The 22,614-nt window shown below is 43.4% G+C and overlaps 1 protein-coding gene across 1 annotated transcript in view; it reads left to right on the forward strand.

The window, feature by feature from the left end:
- The first annotated feature begins 290 nt into the window (after nucleotides 1–290).
- Nucleotides 291–22,614, forward strand: part of GALNTL5 (polypeptide N-acetylgalactosaminyltransferase like 5) — a 51,217-nt gene continuing 28,893 nt past the window's right edge. The window contains exons 1-4 of the mRNA XM_068972880.1: nucleotides 291–552; nucleotides 7,737–7,857; nucleotides 16,651–16,817; nucleotides 21,844–21,966. Coding sequence (XP_068828981.1) covers nucleotides 291–552; nucleotides 7,737–7,857; nucleotides 16,651–16,817; nucleotides 21,844–21,966 — 673 coding nt within the window. The remainder of the gene's footprint in view (nucleotides 553–7,736; nucleotides 7,858–16,650; nucleotides 16,818–21,843; nucleotides 21,967–22,614) is intronic.

Consider the following 22,614-nt stretch of genomic DNA (forward strand, 5'->3'; position numbering starts at 1 on the left):
CTGTTACTAACAGCCCACACTCGACATGAAGATCCTGCATGGCACAACTACAGCCCAGCAGAAATCTTAGGAATATGGAGTTTTAAGAGGTTTTTTCCTAAGGGTACACTTTATCTTATCAAAGTAGGAGATAAGCACTGATGTCAAAATGATCCTGTTTTAAAAACACTGTAAACTGAATTTAAGCCAAGTAGATGATCTCAAACAATGAAAATATCTAATACAGCTTCTCGTAAATCCTTCTGGTTTAGGAACTATTAAAATGGGCCTTCAAAAATGCTAGGTTTACAATGAGAAATGTTATAATTCAGAGCTTACTCTGTGCCTCCTTGACATTTGGCATCTGGATAGCCGTCTTAAGTATTTATCTTCACTACAATCATGTGAAGAAGCAAGAGAAGACCCAGGAGAAAGGAAATCCATTAATTTGGTCCCTTGGAGAAAAACTGCGAAGCAAAGCTGACTCAGTGCACATACCGAGAGCTTACAACGTGAGGGTGCAAAGGGCTAGTGAAGATGAACCTGCAGAACCGAAGTCGTTGTTAAGATTAGGTAAGTATTTTGATTTCCCCTGTTAGCCACAGTAAGGGAAAAATATACCATAAGTTGAAGACTGGGAAGAGGAAGAGACTGCCCTTTTTAGAGCAATGCAATTTTAAATTACGAAGTATTTCATATATGTTCATATATATATAACCACAGAGAGAAAATAACACAGACAGGCTTGTATGTATTTGCCTCATAAATGTGAGAATTTTAAAGTAATTTGCTATATTTGCTTCAGATAGCTTTCTGTGTTTCTAAGAAATAAATTTTAATAGGTACAGTAAAAACATCACCCCCCTTCTTCCTCCTCCGTGGATATCTTCCTCATTTTCTTTAAGCAAAGTATAGCATGTATTTGAAGTGTATTTGTGGCTGTTCTAGAATGAATTGCAGTGCCACTATGAATATTCACATATAAGTCTTTGTATAAAAATATTCTGTTTCTCTTAGGTAAATACCTCGGTATAGGATAGATGGTTCATATGGAAGCTGTATGCTTAACTTTTTCTAAATCTGGCTTATACATCTGGAAGTTCTCAGTTCCCATACTGTTGAAGCCTAGCTTGAAGGATTTTGAGCATTACCTTGCTAGCATGTGAAGTAATGGCAATTGTACAGTAGTTTGAACATTCTTTGGCATTGCCTTTCTTTGGGATTGGAATGAAAACTGACCTTTTCCAGTCCTGTGAACACAGCTGAGTTTTCCAAATTTGCTGACAAATTGAGTGCAGCACTTTCACAGCATCATCTTTTAGGATTTGAAATAGCTCAACTGGAATTCCATCACCTCCACTAGCTTTGTTCGTAGTAATGCTTCTTAAGGCCCACTTGACTTCACACTTCAGGTTGTCTGGCTCTGGGTGAGTGACCACAGGATAGTGGTTGTCCAATCTTTAAGACCGATTTTGTATAGTTTTTCTGTGTATTCCTGCCACCTCTTCTTAATCTCATCTGCTTCAGTTAGGTCCTTAGCATTTCTGTCCTTTATTGTGTCCATCTTTGCATGAAATGTTACCTTGGTATCTCCAATTTTCTAGAAGAGATCTCTAGTCTTTCCCATTCTATTGTTCTCTATTTCTTTGCATTGTTCACTTAAGAAGACTTTTTTATCTCTCCTTGCTATTCTCTGGAACTCTGCATTCGGTTGGGTGTATCTTTCCCTGTCTCCCTTGCCTTTCACTTCTCTTCTTTTCTCAGCTAAATTTGTAAAGCCTTCTCAGACAACCGCTTTGCCTTCTTGCATTTCTTTGGGATGGTTTTGGTCAATACCTCCTGTACAATGTTACAAACCTCAGTCCACAGTTCTTCAGGCACTCTACCATATCTAATCCCTGGAATCTATTTGTCACTTCCACTATAATTACAAGGGATTTGATTTAGATCATACCTGAATGGCCTAGTGGTTTTCCCTACTTTCTTCAACTTAAGCCTAAGCTTTGTAATAAGGAACTCATGATCTGTGCCACAGTCAGCTCCTGGTCTTGTCATGATCTGAACCCCTGTCATTCATTGGATCATAGAGAAAGCAAGGGAATTCAAGAGAAACTTATACTTCATTGACTACACTAAAGACTGACTGTATGGATCACAAGAAACTGTGGAAAATCCTTATGCAATTCAATGTATGCAAGTCAAGAAGCAACAGTTAGGACTGGACATGGAACAATGGACTGGTTCAAAATTGTGAAAGGAGTATGTCAAGGCTGTATATTGTCACCCTACTTATTTAAGTTATGTGCAAAGTATGTCATGACTTATAGCTGGAATCAAGATTGCCAGGAAAAATGTCAACAACCTTAGATATGCAGATGATACCATTCCAATGGCAGAAAGCAAAGAGGGACTGAAGGGCCTCTTGATGAGGGTGAAAGAAGAGAGTGAAAAAGCTGGCTTAAAACTCAACAGTCAGAAACCTAAGATCATGGCATCTGGTCCCATCACTTCATGGCAAAGAGAAGGGGAAAAAGTAGAAGCAGTGACAGATTTTGTTTTCTTGAACTCCAAAATCAGGGTGGACGATTGACTACAGCCACGAAATTAAAAGACACTTGCTCCTTGGAAGACAAACTATGACAAACCTGGACAGTGTATTAAAAAGCAGACACATCACTTTACCAACAAAGGTCCATATAGTTAAAGCTATGCTTTTTCCAGTAGTCATGTACAGATGTCAGAGCTGGACCATAAAGAAGGCTGGGGGACAAAGAACTGATGCTTTCAAACTGTGGTGCTGGAGAAGACTCTTGAGAGTCCTTTGGACTGCAGGGAGATCCAACCAGTCCATCGTAAAAGAAATCAGTCCTGAATAGTCATCGGAAGGACTGATGCTGAAGGTAGGGCTCCAATCCTTGGGCCAGCCGATGTAAAGGACTGACTCATTGGAAAAGACCCTGATGCTGGGAAAGATTGAAGGCAGGAGGAGAAGCGGACGACAGAGGATGAGATGGTTGGATGGCAGCATTGACTCAATGGACATGAGTTTGAGCAAGCTCCGGGAGATAATGAAGGACAGGGAAGCCTGGCTGCTGCAGTCTGTGGGGTTGCAAAGAGTCGTACATGACTTAGCAACTGAACCACAATAAAATGCTCAACTTTAAAGAAAATGACAAACTGAGTTCCAAAGTAAGGGTGCCAGTGCCTATTCCCTTCAGCAGTGGAGGAGAATTCATCTTCTCCAGATTGGTCAACACCTTACATGGTCAGATATTTAGAGTTTAGCCATTATGATGGGTGAGAAATGGCAGGTATCAGTGTAGCCTTAATTTGCATTTTCCTACGACTAAGGATTTTTGAGCACCTTTTCATGTGGTTAATGGCCACACATCATCTTATATAAGGGGCTTCTTCAAGTCTTCCGTCCATCTTCTCATTCATTTCTGGCTGTACGGGGTCCTTGTGGCCACGTGGGCTTTTCTCCGGCTGAGGCGAGTGGGGGTTACTCTCTAGCTGTGGTGTGTGAGCTTCTTTATCTCAGAGCTCGGGCTCTAGGAGCTGGGACTTCAGTAGTTTTGGCACTTGGGCTTAGCTGCTCGGAGCCATGTGGTATCTTCCGTGATCAGGGATCAAACCTGTGTCTAATGCATTGGCAGGCGGATTCTTTACCACTGAACCACCAGGGAAGCCCCTGTCCATTTTCAAATTGGGATGTTTGTCTTCTGATTTCTAAGACTTTAAAGACTGGGATTTCTAAGACTTTATATATGCTAGTTTCAAATCCTTTGATACGTGAGTTGCAAATATTTTGCACAAATCTGTGCCTTCTCTTTTCATTCTTTTTAAAATTGAGATGTAATTGGTATATAATATTGAGCTTGTTTTAAGTGTACAACGATGATTTTATATATGTATACATTACAAGCGCTTCCCCAGGAGGTTAGCAGTAATGAATCTGCCTGCAATGCAAGAGAGGTGGGTTCTATCCCTGAGTTGGGAAGATCCCCTGGAGGAGGGCATGAAACCTACTCCGGTATTCTTACCTGGAGAATCCCATGGACAGAGGAGCCTGGTGGGCTACATATAGTCCATAGGGTCACAAAGATTAGACAGGACTGAAGGGACTGAGCAGGCACGTATGCACGCATATATTGCAAAACAGATCAGTTCAGTTCAGTCGCTCAGTCGTGTCTGACTCTTTGTGACCCCATGAATCGCAGCACCAACCCCCAGACTCCACCCAAACCCATGTGCATCGAGTCGATGATGCCATCCAACCATCTCATCCTCTGTCCTCCCCTTCTCCTCCTGCCCTCAATCTTTCCCAGCATCAGGGTCTTTTCAAATGAGTCAGCTCTTCACATCAGGTGGCCAAAGTACTGGAGTTTCAGCTTCAACATCAGTCCTTCCAATGAACACCCAGGACTGATCTCCTTTAGGATGGACTGGTTCTATCTCCTTGCAGTCCAAGGGACTCTCAGGAGTCTTCTCCAACACCACAGTTCAAAAGCATCCATTCTTCGGTGCTCACCTTTCTTTACAGTCCAACTCTCACATCCATTCATGACTACTGGAAAAACCATAGCCTTGACTAGATGGACTTTTGTTGGCAAAGTAATGTCTCTGCTTTTTAATATGCTGTCTAGGTTGGTCATAACTTAGTTACCACAATAAATTTCATTAACATCCATCATCACACATAGTTAAATTTTTTTCATGTGATGATAACTTTAAGATCTACTCTCTCAGCAACTTTCAAGTGTACAATACAGTACATAATAGAGTATGCTAACTGTAGTCACCATGCTGTACATTTTTATTCTCTTTTGAAGGGTTTTATTCAAGAAGTATTATAAAATAAAAGGTGCCTTTTATAAAATAAGCCAGGTGGCACAGTGGGAAAGAATTCGTCTGCCAAAACAGGAGACACAAAAGACGCGGGTTCAATCCCTGGGTCAGGAGGATCCCCTGGAGTAGGAAATGGCAACGCACTCCAGGCTTCTTGCCTCAAAAAGTACCAGGACAGAGGAGCCTGGTGGGCCACAGTCCATGGGGTCACAAAGAGTTGGACATGATTGAACACAGCACATATTCCAGAAGCAAAATTTGCTACTCCCTAGTGAGGAGGAGAGCCTGATTTCAGTTCTTTTCGGTTTCGTTGAGGTTTGTTTTATCATCCAGGATATGGTCTATCTTGGTGAATGCTCTATGGATACTTGAAACAAAAATTGTATTCTGATATTGTTAGGTGAAGTGCTTCATATATAAATATAATCTCAATTAGATCTGGTTGGCTGATTGTATTGTTCGGTTCTTCTGTATCCTTGCTGCATTTTTGGCTGGTAGTTCTGACAGTTGTTAAGAGTGGGTGTTGAAGACCTGGATTATAATTGTGGGTTTGTCTGTTTCTAAACAGACAAAGAGTTTACTTTCAACTCTATTGGGCTTTGTTTCATGTATTTTTGCGGCTGGTTTTTGGCATGCTTCTATTTAGGATCATCATGTATTAGTCCCTGGAGAAGGAAATGGCAACCCACTCCAGTACTCTTGCCTGGAAATTCCACGGACGGAAGAGCCTGGCGGGCTGCAGTCCACGGGGTCAAAGAGAGTTGGATACTGTTGAGCAGCTGAGCACGCGTGTGTATTCCTGGGAGCCACAGGGGGCGCTGTGGTTCTCCCGTTGGTGCCGGTTGGCCTAGAGCGGCTGTTGCCGGAAGTCTTCTGTGGTTCTGTTCGTCCCCTTTCCTGGCCCCGGGGCTAAGTGGAACAGGCTTAGCTGGGAGCTTGTTTTGCCTGCGCCTATTAGTGGTTCCTCTTGCAGGGTTTGACAGCACCCTGTCTGAGAAGGGGACGACGGAGGATGAGATGGTTGGCCGGCATCACCGACCCAGTGGACATGAGTTTGAGTAAACTCTGGGAGATGGTGATGGACAGAGAGGTCTGGCGTGCAGCGGTCCATGGGTCACAAAGAGTCGGGGACGACTGAGCGACTGAACTGAACTGCACTGACCTGAAGTCTGGGATTTACGGGAGGCAACAAAGAAATCAGCAGCCCACTGTGTCCTTCCTCCAGTCCTGAGACCCCTAGCCAATCTGGCCCCTTACCTCCATGTTTCAGGGAACCCCCACGCTTGTCTGCTGTGTCATGCCAAGGATTTTTTTAGGTGTAAGAAAGAGGACCTAAAAGAAATGGGGTTACTGCTTTTTGATGGGAACCCGCTTTAAAAGCAACATAGAATTTATATCAGTTTTGGAAAACATTCCTCGGGCAATGGAAAAGACAGTTCATTCTCCCATAAACGGGGCACAATATAAATCTACCAAGGACACTTAACTAATTGCATCATTCGAGTTTCTGACTTTTTCTTTGATTCGCAGGTGTTCTTAAAAAATTGTTTCTGTTTATTTGTGGCAGTATATATTGATATATTTAAAGTGTTTTTTTAAGCATTTTGTTGCAGCATTATTTGATGTCTACAAGCTCATGACTATTAAATCTTTATTGTAACTTACTGTAAGTATAAAATGACTTTCTGGGTTGTCCTTCCAGTGAATTCTATACTTTAAAAAATATTTTGACTCCTGTATTCTTTGACCATTCTTCCACTTTTAACCATATTAGTTCATCTTGTTTATCTTTTATGGTTTCATTTTGGTTTTTATTACCATCTAAGAGGTTTTTTTTTTTTTTTTATCTTTTAATGGAAAATTCCCCTGGAGAAGGAAATGGCAACCCACCCCAGTACTCTTGCCTAGAAAATTCCATGGATGGAGAAGCCTGGTGGGCTACAGTCCATGGGGTCGCAAAGAGTCAGACATGACTGAGCGACTTCACTTTCTTTCACTTTATGCCAACTTTATTTATTGTTATGACTAATGGGTTCCCTGGTGACTCAGTTGGTAAAGAGTCTACCTGCAATGGGCAAGACCCAGGTTCAATCCCTGTGTTGGGAAGATCCCCTGGAGAAGGCAGTGGCATCCCACTCCAGTATTCTTGCCTGGAGAATTCCATGGACAGAGCAGCCTGTTGGACTGCAGTCTGTGGGGTCACTAAGAGTCAGACTCGACCGAGTGACTAACACTGCTGCACACTGACGTGTTGGCTGTCCTCGGTCGTCTTGTTGTATTCTCTCAAGCAGTTTTGGAAGAGGGACTAGCTCTCACCTTCCCTAAAACCCCTCGGTCAATATAGCTTCACAGGACAGTTGTGAATCATGATGTGACCAAGGAGGCCGAGCACATACTTCTCTGGAGAGACTGAATGACTGAGGGTAACTCATTGTTCAGGTTTTGCTAAGGGCTCTGCGGAGAAGGCGATGGCACCCCGCTCCAGTACTCTTGCCTGGAAAATCCCATGGACGGCGGAGCCTGGTGGGCTGCAGTCCATGGGGTCGCTTAGAGTCAGACATGACTTGAGCGACTTCACTTTTTCACTTTCATGGACTGGAGAAGGAAATGGCAACCTACTCCAGTGTTCTTGCCTGGAGAATCTCAGGGACGGGGGAGCCTGGTGGGCTGCCATCTATGGGGTCGCACAGGGTCGGACACGACTGAAGCGACTTAGCAGCAGCAGCTGCTTTGATATGTGTGAATCCTTTGATTTTAACCTTGTCGTCTGGGCATAGTTTAGGTTCCACAAAAACTACTCTGACATGTTATACAGGGAGTGAATTCAGGATATCTTTGTTATTGTCCTTTATCAATGTGACGGTGGTAAACCTATACTTACTTATGTGACTTAACACCTTTTCTTTCAGGTGAGAATTTTAACTATTCAATCCCAGAACTTATTCATGGATATTCAACATATGGATTTAATCACATTATCAGCAAAAACTTGGGCCACTACAGAAGCGTGCCAGATACGAGGAATGTCATGTATGTTCCCTCTGATTTTTTTTTTTACATATTACATATTCATTTCAGATAGACAACATAATGATTTGATATTTGTATTTATTGCAAAATGATCATCACAGTAAGTCTAAGTCTGATCACCATACACAGGGGCTTCCCCAGTGGCTCAGTGGTAAAGAACCCACCTGCAGTGCAGGAGACACTGGTTTGATCCCTGGGTCAGGAAGATCCCCTGGAGAAAGGCACGACAACCCTCTCCAGTACTCTTGCCTGGAAAATTCCATGGCCAGAGGAGCCTGGTGGGCTACAGTCCATAGAGTCCAAAAGAGTCAGACCAGACTGAAGGGTCTGAACCCAGCACAGGGGCACCATACATAATACAATTTTTTTTCCCTTGTGATGAGAGCTTTTAAGATCCTCTTTTCTGGTAACTTTCAAATATGCCATACAGTGTTTTCAGCTACAGTTGCCATCTTGTACCTTACATCCCCCTGACATTTATTTTACAACTGGAATTTTGTAGCTTTCTTGTCTCCTTCACCTGCCTCTGGCAACCACCAATCTGTTCTTTGTATCTATGAACTTGTTTTTTGCGGGGGGAGAAGTACTGTTTCTTGTTCCTTTGTTTTAGATTCTATGCGTATGTGAGATCTTGTGGTAACTGTCTTTCTCTGACTTATTTCACTTAGCAAAATGCCCTCAGGATCCATTCATGTGCTTGCAAATGGCGAGATTTCCTCCTTTTTAATGGATGAACTTTATAGATAGATATAGATCATATTTTCTCTATCCCTTCACCACTCATAAACACTTAGGTTGATTCCGTCTCTTGGCTCTTGTAAATAATGCTGTAATGAACAAGGTGGGTGCATATATCTTTTTGAGTTAGTGCTTTTGTTTTCTTCAGATAAATACCCAAAGGAGAAATTTCTGGCTCAGTTCTATTTTTAATTTTTTGAGGAACTTCCAGTACTGGTTTTCTATAGTAGTCGAACCAATTTACATTCCCACCAATGGCGCACAAGGATTCCCTTTTCTCCACGTCCCCCCAACACTTGTTACTTCTTGGATGTTTGATAAGAGCCTTTTTCAGACAGGTGTGACGTGGTATATCATTGTGGTTTTGATTTACGTTTTCCTGATGATTTGTGATGTTGAGCATCTTTTCATGTGCCTGTTGCCCATTTATATGTCTTCTTTGGGGAAAAAAAATGTCTCTTCCGATCCTCTGCCCATTTTCAAATCTGATTGGTTTGTTTTTTCGCTATTAAGTTGTGTGACTTCTTTACATATGTTAGATATTAACACCCTATCAGATATATGATTCGCAAGTATTTTCCCCTGTTCAGTAGGTTGCCTTTTTGTTTCCTTGAAGGCTTCCTTCGCTGTGCAGAAGCTTTTTGGTCTGATACAGTCCCACTTGTTTATTATTGCTTTTGTTACTTTGCTTTTGGTGTCATATCCAGAAAAATTCAAGACTGATGTCAAAGAGCTCACTGCCTATCTTTTCTTCTAGGAGATTAACAGTTTTAGGCCTTATATTCATTTCATTCATTTCTAATTAACTTGAGAATATGGTATAAGATAGAGATCCAATTTCCTTCTTTGCATGTGGCTGTTCAGTTTTTCCAATTATTGAAGAGACTTTTTCCCACATTTTGTATTCTTGGCTCATTTGTTTGAGCTCATTGTAATGTAAATTAATTGACCATATGTGTGGGTTTATTTCTGGACTTTCTACTCTGCTCCATTGATCTGTGTGTTTGTTTTTCATGCCAGTACCATACTGTTTTGATCACTATAGCAATCTATGAAGTTTCCAATTCCTCCACCTTTTTGCCGACTCTTGGTGTGAACAGTCTTTTTTATTTTGGCCAGTCGAATGAGTGTGTAGTGGGATCTCACTGAGGTTCAGTTTGCATTTTGCTGATATCTAATGTGCCTCTATTTATGTGTTTACTTGCTCTCTGTGTATCTTCTTTATAGTTTGCCCGTTTTAAATTTAAACTTCAAATATTTTGCCTGTTTTGAAATTGGATTATTTCTTTTCTTATTATTGAGTTTTGGGAAATTTTTATATATTTAAGTGTAAGACCTTTATCATATATATAATTGCAAATATTTCCTCCTAGTCCATGGTTTGTTTTTTCATTCTCTCAATAGTTGGTGCTTTTTGAAAAACAAACGTTTTTCGTTTTAATGGAGTTCAATATTTTTTATAATTTGTTTCTGCTTTCAGCCCAGGATCACAAAAATTTATTCATTGGATTTTCTCTGAAGATGATCATGACATCTGCACTTTTCCTTCTTCCTTTCCAGTCTGGATGCTTTTCTTTGTCTTAACTTATCACACTGGCTAAAATCTCTAGTACAGTGTTGAATAGAAGGGGTGATATTGGACAGCCTTGCTGTGTTCTTGATCCTAACACTCCATTTTTCACCAGTGACTATGACGTTATCTTTAGGCTTCTCATAGACGCTCTTTTCCAGGTGGCAGAAATTCCATTCTGTTCTGAGGTTGTTGAGAGTCTTTCATCAGATGGATATTGGATTTTGTCACATTCTTTTCTGTGCATTGAGGTGTGTTTGTCTTTAGCTTATAAAGATGGTAAATTATGTTGATTTTCTAATGTTAAACAGAGGTTACATTTATGGGATATCCCCTACTTGGTCATGATGCCTTATCCTTTTTATATATTATTGCATTTGATTTTGCTGAAATTCCAAAATTTTGTTTGGAATTTTATATCAGTGTTTGTAAAGAGTGCTATTGAACATCCTTGTCTGGTTTTATCATCAGAGTGTTGTTGGTCTTGTAGAATGAGTTGGGAATTATTTTTTTAGGAATTAATTTTTTAATGTTTGTGATTGACTTCTGCTAAATACCTTTGATTACACTAAAGACATTTCTTTCTGTTCCTCTGCTTGAAATTTTCTCCTTTATTTATTAACATTTATTTTCCTTTCCTTTCTTTAAAAACAATTCTTCTCATGGGTGTGTCAGAATAATGCCAGAGGATTCTGGAGGAGCAACAGAATTTCTCTCTTGGTAGCAAAGTCCACTTCTGGCATGTTCAATGATTAGCCAAAGCTATGGCAATTGAGGGTGGGTTCATTTTGACTTAGGATTTTATTCTAATCAGAAATGACTGCTAAATTCTATCAAATAATTTCTTAGCATGATCACTATGGCTTTCCCCCATCAAATTATTGATAACTTATGTTGAGCCATCCTTACATTCCTGAAATAAACTAACCTTAGTTATACTATTTTTCTAAAATGCTGTTTTAGTTGATCTGCTAATATTTTGTCTAATTGTTTTGACCTGTATGAATTAGATTAGTTTGTATCAGTGTTCCTCAGAAGTCTACAATTTCTCTGTGAAAATTTTAAAATTTTGTGTCCTTGGAGATGTTAGCAGTCATAAAATACATAGTTGCATTAGCTAGTCAGGGCTTCCGCGGTGGTGCTCATGGTAAAGAACCCGCCTGCCGGTGCAGGAGGTGGAAGAGATGAGGGCTCAATCCCTGGGTCGAGAAGAGCCCCTGGAGGAGGGCATGGCAACCCACTCCAGGATTCTTGCCTGGAGAATCCCGTGAATAGAGGAGCCTGGTGAGCTACAGTCCATGTGGCAGCAAAGAGTTGGACGTGAATGAAGTGACTTAGCACCCAAGCACGGACTTGTCTAATTTAAAGAAACTTTGCTGTAACAGGAAGCACATGGGTTGTATGTGGTAATTTCATTTCAGCAAAACACAACCCAAAAGTAAAATTAGTTTAATTGTAATTTAACTGAATTTTAGCTGTATTTTACTAATAGTTTACAACTTTATTTATGGTTATGTAAGAGCTTATAAGAGGCTCCCCAGGTGGTGCCAGTGGTAAAGAATTCACCTGCAATGGAGGAGACACAAGAGATGCAAGTTCAATCCCTGGGTAAGAAAGATCTCCTGGAGAAGGAAATGGCAACCCACTCCAGGATTCTTACCTGGAGAATTCCATGGACAAAGGAGCCCGGAGGGCTACAGTCCACGGATAACAAAGAGTCGGACATGACTGAGCATGCACCACCACCACCACCTCCAAGAGCTTATGAAGTTGACTTTCGTTTGCATATGCATATTTGGGAAACATTAAAGTCACTGAAATCAGCCCTGGAGGGTTGACAGTTTTTTTTCTTCTGAGCCTATGCAAGACTCAGGTTTAAGAAACTCTGCTTTGTTTTTCTTCTTTGAGTTACTGTCATCAGATTTTTATATCAAATTTATACTGCTGCTGCCGCTGCTGCTAAGTCGCTTCAGTCGTGTCCGACTCTGTGCAACCCCATAGACGGCAGCCCATCAGGCTCCCCCGTCCCTGGGATTCTCCAGGCAAGAACACTGGAGTGGGTTGCCATTTCCTTCTCCAATGCAGGAAGTGAAAAGTGAAAGTGAAGTCACTCAGTCGTGTCCGACTCCTAGCGACCTCACGGACTGCAGCCTACCAGGCTTCTCTGTCCGTGGGATTTTCCAGGCAAGAGTACTGGAGTGAGGTGCCATTGCCTTCTCCTAGTTCCATAAAATGAATTCGTATGTTTTCTCTATATCTCTATGCTCTATATCATTGAAATATCATCATCATGTATTTCTTATTTTGAAATGGAACTTGTCTGGTAAGTATGAATCACTGCTCCATTTTCTGCTGGCAGACATGGAAAAAGTTTAGTTTTTTTCTAAGATTATTGGTTGTTCTGCTCAGGCTTTCTATTTCTAGGGTCTATTCAGAGCTATCTATTTTAATAAAAATCTTCTTCATTTACTTTCACATCTATCGGCTTAAAGTTCACGCGTCCTGTTTTCGTAATTCTCTTTCACCTTTTCTGGCACCTTGCGTTCATTCTCATTCTTATTTTTGTACATTTTTCTTCTCGATTTCAAAAGCTTGGTAGAAATTGATATACATTAGTCATCTTTCAGAAAACTATCTTTTGCTTTGATTTATCAATTTTACTTTTTTTGTCTTCTAACTCATTAGTTTCCAGTTGCCTTTATGGGGTTGTGTCTTCTTTCTCTTGATGCATTTTTGTGGTCTTTTTGCCCTTCTATAAGGTTAAAATAGTTTATTTCACCTCTTCCTTAGATGATAATAATACGTTTATAAGTCTTCGTTTTATTCTGACTAGGATTTAGCTATGTACATTACAGTTTTTTTTTTAACAGTTCTTTCTTTAGAGAGTCATACTTGGCTGCGCTGGGTCTTTGTTGCTGCGTGTGCTTTCCCTAGTTGTGGCGATCACGGGCTTCTCTCTAGTCGTGGGGGACGAGCTCCTCCCTGTGCTGGCCTCTCTTGTTGCAGAGCACGGGCCTCGGCACTCGGCCTCCAGCGGTCGTGGCGGGCCCTCGGCGCTCAGCCTCCAGTGGTTGCGGCTTGCCGGCTCTGCAGCACAGGCCCAGTAGTGGAGGCACCTGGGCTTTGTTGCTCCCCAGCATGCGGGATCGTCCCAGACCAAGGATCAGAACCATGTCTCCTGCAACGGCTGGCAAATTCTTCACCACTGAGTCACCAGGGAATCCCTATACATTAGGTTTTAACATGCTGTGTTTTCAGGCTTGCAAATCTCTAAATTGTTATTGTCGTTTGGTCACTAAGTTGGGTTCAACTCTCTGCAACCCCGTGGGCTGCAGCACGCCAGGCCCTACGCCCCAGTGTTTGCTCAAATTCATGTCCATTGAGTCAGTGACGCTATCTAATCATCTCATCCTTTGCTGGCCCCGTCTCCTTTTGCCTTCAGTCTTTCTCAGCATCTTTTCCAATGAGTCAGCTCTTCACATCAGGTGGCCAAAGTATTGGAGCCTCAGCTTCAGCATCAGTCCTTCTAATACTATTCAGGATTGATTTCCTTTAGGATTGACTGATTTGATCTCCTTGCAGTCCAAGGGACTCTCAAGAATCTTCTCCAGGACCAGTTTAAAAAGCAGCAATTCTTTGGCGCTCAGCCTTCTTTACGGTCCAGCTCTCCCATCTGTACGTGATTACTGGAAGAACCATAGCTTTGACTAGATGGACCTTTGTCAGCAAAGTGATATGTCTGCTTTTTTAATACGCTGTCTAGGTTTGTCATAGCACTCCTTCCTAAATAATTTGCAGTTTATTTCTCTTTGATCCAAGACTTATTTAGAAAAGTGGGTTTTATTTAAGATTGGATTTAGGCAAGTTCCCCCTGACCTCCCCACCATGGCCATAATTTAACAGTTTGCTGCAGCTGCTGCTGCTGCTAAGTTGCTTCAGTCGTGTCCGACCCTGTGCGACCCCATAACGGCAGCCCACCAGGCTCCCCTGTCCCTGGGATTCTCCAGGCAAGAACACTGGAGTGGGTTGCCATTTCCTTCTCCAATGCATGAAAGTGAAAAGTGAGAGTGAAGTCGCTCAGTCATGTCTGACTCTTTGCGACCCCATGGACTGCAGCCTACCAGGCTCCTCTGCCAATGGGATTTTCCAGGCACAAGTACTGGAATGGGTTGCCAAAGCCTTCTCCAATTTAACAGTTTAGACAAGTAAAAAACTGTTTACAGAATAGTTTATCAGTCACTTATCAAGATGTTTTTTCTAATATGCTTAGAGGACTGTCATTTCATGTATTTGCCCGCTAGACCCTTCCGACTCAGAGTGTGGTCTGAGGACCAGCAGCACTGGGAGCCCCTAGAAGCATGTCAGCCCCGCTGAATACCAGGCCCGACCCCAGACGTACTTAATCAGAATATGCATCTGGAAAGAAGCTCAGGAGTGTTTCTGCACATTAAAGTGCAACATTCTTCAGCTGGGTTGGTAGAGCTGCTATAATAAACCTCCATAAACTGGCACGCTCCAATGGCAGCCATTTGTTGTCTCACAGGTCTCTGGAGGCTGGGAAGTCAGAAACCTTGGTCGGCAGGGTGGGTTCTTTTCTGGGCTGCGGGGAGGATGGCGCAGGCCCCTCTCCTTGGCTTAGGGATGGCCCTTTTCTTCCTGTGTCTCTTCACATCGCCCTGTATCCTCAGGTCCCCTTTTTGTAAGGACACCAGCCTTACTAGATGGGCCCCCCAGATGACCTCTCGCTTATTACAGCAACCCCATTTCCAGATTGGGTCGTATTCTGGGGTCCTGGTGGTTAGAATGCGGAGTAGGGGGACACAAGTCAACCCATAACAGTCCTGCTTTAACTAGACCGTTGGGAATCACGTTAGCAAAGCACAAGATCAGCTAAACATGGACAACCAAGCACTTGTCCAAATTACCTTCACCCTGAAAAGAAACATATTTAGGCCCGAGAGGTTTTCTATACAGAAAGACCACAGCAACATTCAGCAGTTAATTTTGGAGAAACCCATACATGTTAGGTTTCTCTTAGGGTTTACACTCAGGTGATGTGAATTTAGGCTCCTTCAGTATCATTGTCTCGTTCCTCTGAAGGGGCTCAATTTGTAGTTTTCTCAAAATGATAAACTTGGACTAGATAGAATATTAGCGCTGTGATCCAGTAGCCTGAGTTCACCATCTCTCTCATTCTTGGGGTGATACCCTCGCTCCCCCATTCCCGTCTCTCATCTACTTACTCTTTGATGAGACAGTGATCTTAGGCTTCCCAGGTGGCAGGAGTGATAAAGAATCTGCGTGCCAATGCAGAAGACACAAGAGGATATGGGTTTGATCCCTGGGCCAAGAAGATCCCCTGGAGTAGGAGAGGACATCCACTCCGGTATTCTTCCTGAAAAACCCCCTGGACAGAAGAGCCTGGAGGACTACAGTCCCTGGGGGTGCAAACAGTCAGACACGACTGAGCACACATGTGCACAAGGCAGTGATCTCACCGGAGGGTCGGCCTTTTGATCTACCTGTTTCTGGGAAGCCAGTGCAGGAGGCCCGACCTCCAGCCCTGGGCAACTAGACCCCGCACGTCACAACTGTGTGCGTGCCTGAACGCTGTAGCTGCACAACCCATGTGCTGCAAGAAAGACTGAAGATCGAGCGCACCACGACTAAGACCCAGTGAACCCAGATAAATGAACGTTAAGAAAGAGAAGACGAGCAGAAATGGAGCATGTCTGAGTGACTTTCAAACCTCTAGTGAGAATTGCTCTTGAATGCTCCAGGAGCCTGCCTGTCACTAGGTCCTGTGGAACCTTTGGGTCCCCTTTTCAATGTACCTCTTTCTTAAGCTTAAGCTAGTTCCAATTGTCGTTTACAACCAAAATATTTCAAAACACAACCCAATAAGGAAGCAATCCAAACAATGCTTAATAGCTAAAAATTAATATTACTAAAATTCAGTGTCCATATTTCCCTTAAGTGCACAAAAAAATAATAAAACATTTTTTGCCAGATCCTTGGAAGAAATCTAATTGCACCATATCCATTATTACATTTCTTTGTTCCAGCAGACTATACAAGTGTAAGAACAGCACATGGATTTTCTTTGAAGATAGGACGATCAAGTTAATTTGAACCTTTTAATGTGTATAAGCTTATTAATCCATTTCCTAATAGAAATGAAAATATAGGTATAATTTATGTTTATACTATATCCAAAGCAGAACTAATTTTATCAAAACAGAGTCTCAGGAAAAAGCAATTATGATGGGCATTAAGAAGGGGGGAACGATCTAGACAATATTAGAACAACATAAGACGTTTAAAGAGATTTTTGTATCTTAATTTTTGTGTTTTAAAAGTACTGTCACCTCATCATCATAATCATCAATTAAAGGAATAAAGAGGAAAATGTGAATAAAGTGTTTCAATGAGTCCGCAAAACATCTAATGCTTTTAGATGAATACTTTTCTTCCTCTGTCTGCAGGTGTCGGAAAAAAACGTACCCAGCCAAACTGCCTACTGCCAGCATCATCATTTGTTTCCACAATGAAGAATTTAGTGCCTTGCTTCGAACACTGTCCAGCGTCATGGCCCTCACTTCACAGTATATCCTGGAAGAAGTTATTTTGGTAGACGACATGAGTGATTTTGGTGAGAGAGAATGCTGACCGTCTTTCTAATTGTCTTTGAAGTAGGGCTATCTCTGCGGCACTTGAGTTATTTTATACAAAAAACATTTTTGGTGGGTGTCGAGGCAGGTACTTTGGAGCACTGATGGTGATGTGAGAGTCTGGTCCCTGACCTTCTGGTTGGGCTAATGGGGTGGCTAGCACTTCAGATAAACATAGGGGCAAGCTGGTCTTTAGAGGTCATGGATGATGTTGAAGAAGTGATGTCTAGGATGGATCAACAACAAGCTTTCACTGTGTAGCACAAGGAACTATATTCACTGTCCGGTGATAAACCATAATGGAAAAAAAATATAAAAAAGAATATACATAACTGAATCACTACAGTAGAAATTAACAGTAGAAATTTCTGTGCCGTAGAAATTAACACAACATTGTAAATCAACTCTACTTCAAGAAAGTAGCATTTTTTTCAAAAGTGACATCTGAACTGAGATGAGTTGAGATTACATAGATGAAGGGGAAGGAAAAGGTATTTTAGGCAGAGAAAATGGCCCAGAGGCAACAGAAAATATGGTGAGTTTGGAATAGTTTTTTATTTTATGTAGTGTGTGTGTGTGTGTGTGTGTGTGTGTGTGTGTGTGCGCGCGCACGCGCGCGCTCAATCAAGTCCTTCTCTTTGCTGCCCCATGGACTGTTGCCTGCCAGGCTCCTCTGTCCATGGAATTTTCCAGGCAAGAGTACTGAAGTGGGTTGCCATTTCCTTCTCCAGGAGATCTTCCCCACCCAGGAATCAAACCTGTGTTTCTTAGGTCTCCTGCCTTGGCAGGCGGATTCCTTACCACTGTCTCACTGGGAGAGGACTTACGTAAATTATGTATGAGTATAGTTTTAGGAGGGAGGGGGTGGGCATGAAACCAGAAATGGAAAAAGTAGCCCCTCATGAAGGCATTGTTTGAATTTTATTTGGAGAAAATGGGGAATGATTCCAAGACTTAATGTAGGGTAATGACACAATCCAGGTGCTTTACATTATAGAATTCTAATCACACCAACTACACTCAAGGGTTTATTCCTTCATGTTCACTGATTTTAAAGAACTAGAATGCTAGAACAAAATCTTCTGAGCTCCATTTAGCATTTGAACTCAGTTGTCTGTTTTACAACTTAATTCCAAACCTGAGGCAAGCCGGGAGGACCCAGATGAAGGATAAGCTCTCTGGGGTCTGCAGGTTGCCTGTGGGGTCCATTTCTCATGGAAGCAATGCATGCATATTGGATACTACCTAAAGGTTTACCTAATCTACTGTGAATCTGACCCACCATGGGCTGGGACAGGAAAAAGAGGAGGAGCCACGGAAGGAAGAAGAAGAGACAAGGGAAGAAAAGAAGAGGAGGTTCCCCTTCGAGAAGCAACTGAGCTGCACCAACTCAAAAGTGAAATGGGGACTTCCTTTGTGGTTCGGGGGTTAAGAATTCACCTGCCAGTGCAGGGGACACAGGTTCGATCCCTGATCTGGGGAGATCCCACATGCTGCAGGGCAACCCAGCCTGTGCGCCACAACTACTGAGCCTGGACGCCTAGAGGCCACGTTCTGCAACAAGAGAAGCCCCCGCAGCGAGAAGCCCACGCACTGCAAGTAAAGAGTAGACCCCTGCTCCCCACAAGAGAGAAAGCCTGTGCACAGCCAGACAGACCCGTGCAGCCGAAAAAAGAGTGGAATGGGACTCGAGCTAGCGTCAGCTCCATTTAGGAATTTCACTCATTGGCCAGGCACTGTATGCAGGTCAGGAAGCAACAGTTAGAACTGCACATGGAACAACAGACTGGTTCCAAATCGGGAAAGGAGCACGTCAAGGCTGTATATTGTCACCCTGCTTATTTAACTTCTATGCAGAGTGCATCACGCGAAATGCCGGGCTGGATGAAACACAAGCTGGAATCAAGATTGCCAGGAGAAATATCAATAACCTCAGATACGCAGATGATACCACCCTTATGGCAGAAAGTGAAGAACTAAAGAGCCTCTTGATGAAAGTGAAAGAGGAGAGTGAAGAAGTTGGCTTAAAACTCAGCATTCAGAAAACTAAGATCATGGCATCCAGTCCCATCACTTCCAGGCAAATAGATGGGGAAACAATGGAAACAGTGTCAGACTTCATTTTTATTTGGGCTCCAAAATCACCTCAGATGGTGACTGCAGCCATGACATTAAAAGATGCTTGCTCCTTGGAAGAAAAGCTATGACCAACCTAGACAGCATATTAAAAAGCAGAGACATTACTTTGCCAACAAAGGTCCATCTAGTCAAAGCTATGGTTTTTCCAGTAGCCATGTATGGATGTGAGAGTTGGACTATAAAGAAAGCTGAGCACCAAAGAATTGATGCTTTTGAACTGTGGTGTTGGAGAAGACTCTTGAGAGTCCCTTGGACTGCAAGGAGATCCAACCAGTTCGTCCTAAAGAAAATCAGTCCTGAATATTCACTGGAAGGACTAATGCTGAGGCTGAAACTCCAGTACTCTGGCCACCTGATTCGAAGAGCTGTCTCATTTGAAAAGACCCTGATGCTGGGAAGGATGGAAGTCAGGAGAGAAGAGGAGGACAGAGGATGAGATGGTTGGATGGCATCACCGACTCAATGGACATGAGTTTGAGTAAGGTCCGGGAGTTGGTGATGGACAGGGAGGCCTGGCATGCTGCAGTCCATGGGGTTGCAAAGAGTCGGACACGGCTGAGCGGCTGAACTGGACTGTGTAGGAGCCACGCTAGTCCAAGGAGTGCAGCACTGTTTATCTCTGGCTTTGTGCATGGGAGGGGATGCGGAAGGACGGCTAGGTTCCTCATCTGACTGAGCAACACATCTGGCCACATGTGGGACAAAAGGCCCCAGTAAAGCCAGGAGCAGGCCGCAGGGGGATCTTTGCTGGACTGTGAAGTCTAACGTCTCACCCAAAGGATGAAGACCCTGCCATGGACGTGCAGTCCCAGGAGGACTGAGGAACTCCCAGGGACCCCAGCCTTCCAGAACTGTGCCAAGAGTTCAGAGACACACCTGGAGATCTGCCCAGATGTTCTTTAGGCATCAGAGGACTCGCCACTGATGGCTGAGAGATGGTGGACCAGATACTCCACTTCTCCTCCTGGATCCACAGCCACCCGATGGGTGGTCATTTCACCCGCCCCACCAAGGAGCTTAGTCCTGGGCCCACACAGAACCTCAAACACAGGAAATGCAGGAAATGGGGTGTTCTGTGTCCTGATGGTGCTCAGGGTTGATGCACCCCCACTTTTAATCCACTGTGATTTCCTGTGGGCTCTAGGAGAACTTTCTTGAACTACAGCTAGTCTTTTCTGGCTCATACCAGTAGGTACTGGTGATGGAGTCCCTCAGATTGGGATGGCAGGGGTCGGGAGCCCAGACAACCACCTCCATTGAGTTACATGAGAGGCATGTCCAGGGCTGACCTGCTACCGTCCACCTTTCTCATAGTCCTGGTCCCTCTTGACTACACACACGCGGCATGGCCATCTCCTGAACGACTCAAAGCCTCCACTTCATGTCAGCGATGACCACTGCCAGAACGGCCTGTTTCCTCCCATGTCTGCCACACAGAGTTCCTCTGAGTCCTGGATGTTGGAGGGTGTTTGCAGACATCTGATCTGAGATGCTACCTCTACCCTTCAAGTATAGTTGTGCAGCCTGGAATCTACCTCTGAGCAAGGCCCTGGCACTCTTTTCACAGAAAAGGAAAGAGATTTCTTTCATTCTTCTGCCAAGACTACAGTGAACCTGCCTCTATTGGTCCCCAGCCCCCAGACTCTCTGACCTCTGAGGCATCTGTATCCGTCTCACCAGAGACTGACCTCTTGTTGTTGTTCAGTCCCTACTTGTGTCCGCCTCTTTCTGACCCCATGGGTGCAGCACATTAGGCTCCCTTGTCTTCCACCATCTCCCAGAGTTTGCTCAAATTCACGTCCATTGAATCGGTGATGCCACCCAACCATCTCATCCTCTGCCACCTCCTTCTCCTCTTGCCTTCAGTCTTTCCCAGCATCAGGGTCTTTTCCAATGAGTCGGCTCTTCACATCAGGTGGTCAAAGTATTGAAGCTGCAGCTTCAGCATCAGTCCTTGCAATGAATATTCAGGGTTGATTTCCTTTAGGATTGACTGGTTGATCTCCTGCAGTCCAAGGGACTCTCAAGAGTCTTCTCCAACACCACAGTTCAAAAGCATCAATTCTTCGGTGCTCAGCCTTCTTTATGGACCAACTCTCACAACTATACATGACTACTGAAAAAAAAAAAAAGCTTTGATTATGAGGACCTTTGTGGGCAAAGTGCTGTCTCTGCTTTTTAATACAGTGTCTAGGTTTGTCATAGCTTTCCTTCCAAGAAGGAAAGGACCTCCTTTATCATCATCATATTAACCTCTGAGTACTGAGTGACTGTTAAGTGTCAGGCTCTGTGCTTGGTGACGCATTTCTTCTTCTCACTGCACTCCTGCAAGGACTATGTTAGCTCTGCCTTCTCACTGATGAGAAAGCTGAGACTTCAGTGGTTGATAACCAGCCTGGGGGTCAGTACCAAGTTAGGTCCACAACTGTTATGAATAAAGTCAGAGTGCTCCAAAGCCCCATAATTTATGCTTTTCCTATTATAATTTTAATAATGATATATTAAAATGGAGGCATTTCATGAATTTCTCTGGTGGTCCAGTGGTTGGGACTCTGTGCTTCCAATGCAGAGGGCCTGGGTTTAATCCTTGGTCAGGGAATTAAGAGCCCACATGCCACAAAGTGTGGCCAAAAAGTTAAAAAAAAGAGAGAGAGAAAGGAGTATTTCACTAGAAACGTAGACGAATATTCACAGTTGATTTCAATGCTGAATCTCTTTTTGTTCACATTTTGTGCACGTTCATTCAATCAAACTTTCTTTTTTGAGTTTGGAACATCTGCAGAATAGCAGTTTTTAAGAATCAATCAAAATTATGAGAAACTGGTTAATATACTTTGCAGTTGTCAAATGCTGACTCTTTTTTTCCAGATGATTTGAAAGAGAAACTCGACTATCACTTGGAAATTTTTCGAGGAAAGATTAAATTAATAAGAAACAAAAAGAGAGAGGGGCTGATTCGAGCAAGGATGACCGGAGCATCCCATGCTTCAGGTATGAAGGTTTTGCTCCAGACAGGACCCCACGTCTGTGTCCCAGAGACCTTCCTGCCCGTGCGGAAACCATCCTCACGAGTCTCCATGGCATAAACAGAAAAGTGGGAATATATTTCAGCCTTAGGAATCTTAAATCTTTGTCTGACTCTGGAAGCATTATGCTTCAAGATGTTACTTTGGTATTCAAATAGAAGACAAATAGAGTTATCCTCGTCGCGGGGGGAGGGGGTACAAGCTCAGCCTCCTGTTACAGGACCGTCCCCCAGGTACAGGCTCTGGGATGGAGTTGTACATGCAGGGGGCCCCCCAGGTGGTCTTGCGAACCAGGTAAAGGGGTGAGGAAAGCAAGACTTTACAGGGAGAGCAGGGCTGTGATGTAGCTGCAGAGACCCCATGGGGACCTCGGAAGCTAGAAAGGGGTCAGTCCAGGTCCTCTGGGAGGCAGAGGCCCGGATGACACGGGAGGAGTGCTTAAAGAGAAGTGTCTGCGAAGGATAAAGGGGAGAGGACGAAATGTGGGCTGGAAGTTTCTGGTCTGACCCCGGCGGAAGGAGGCAAGGAAGGAGGGAAGGCCGAAAGCCCTTCGGTCTGCTGCGTGGCTCCCAGAAGGGGCTCGAGTGGGTCAGTTGGGAGCCCCTGAGCCAAG

The sequence above is a fragment of the Capricornis sumatraensis genome, chromosome 5 (genome assembly GCF_032405125.1).
Source record: "Capricornis sumatraensis isolate serow.1 chromosome 5, serow.2, whole genome shotgun sequence".
Classification (NCBI taxonomy): Eukaryota; Metazoa; Chordata; class Mammalia; order Artiodactyla; family Bovidae; genus Capricornis; species Capricornis sumatraensis.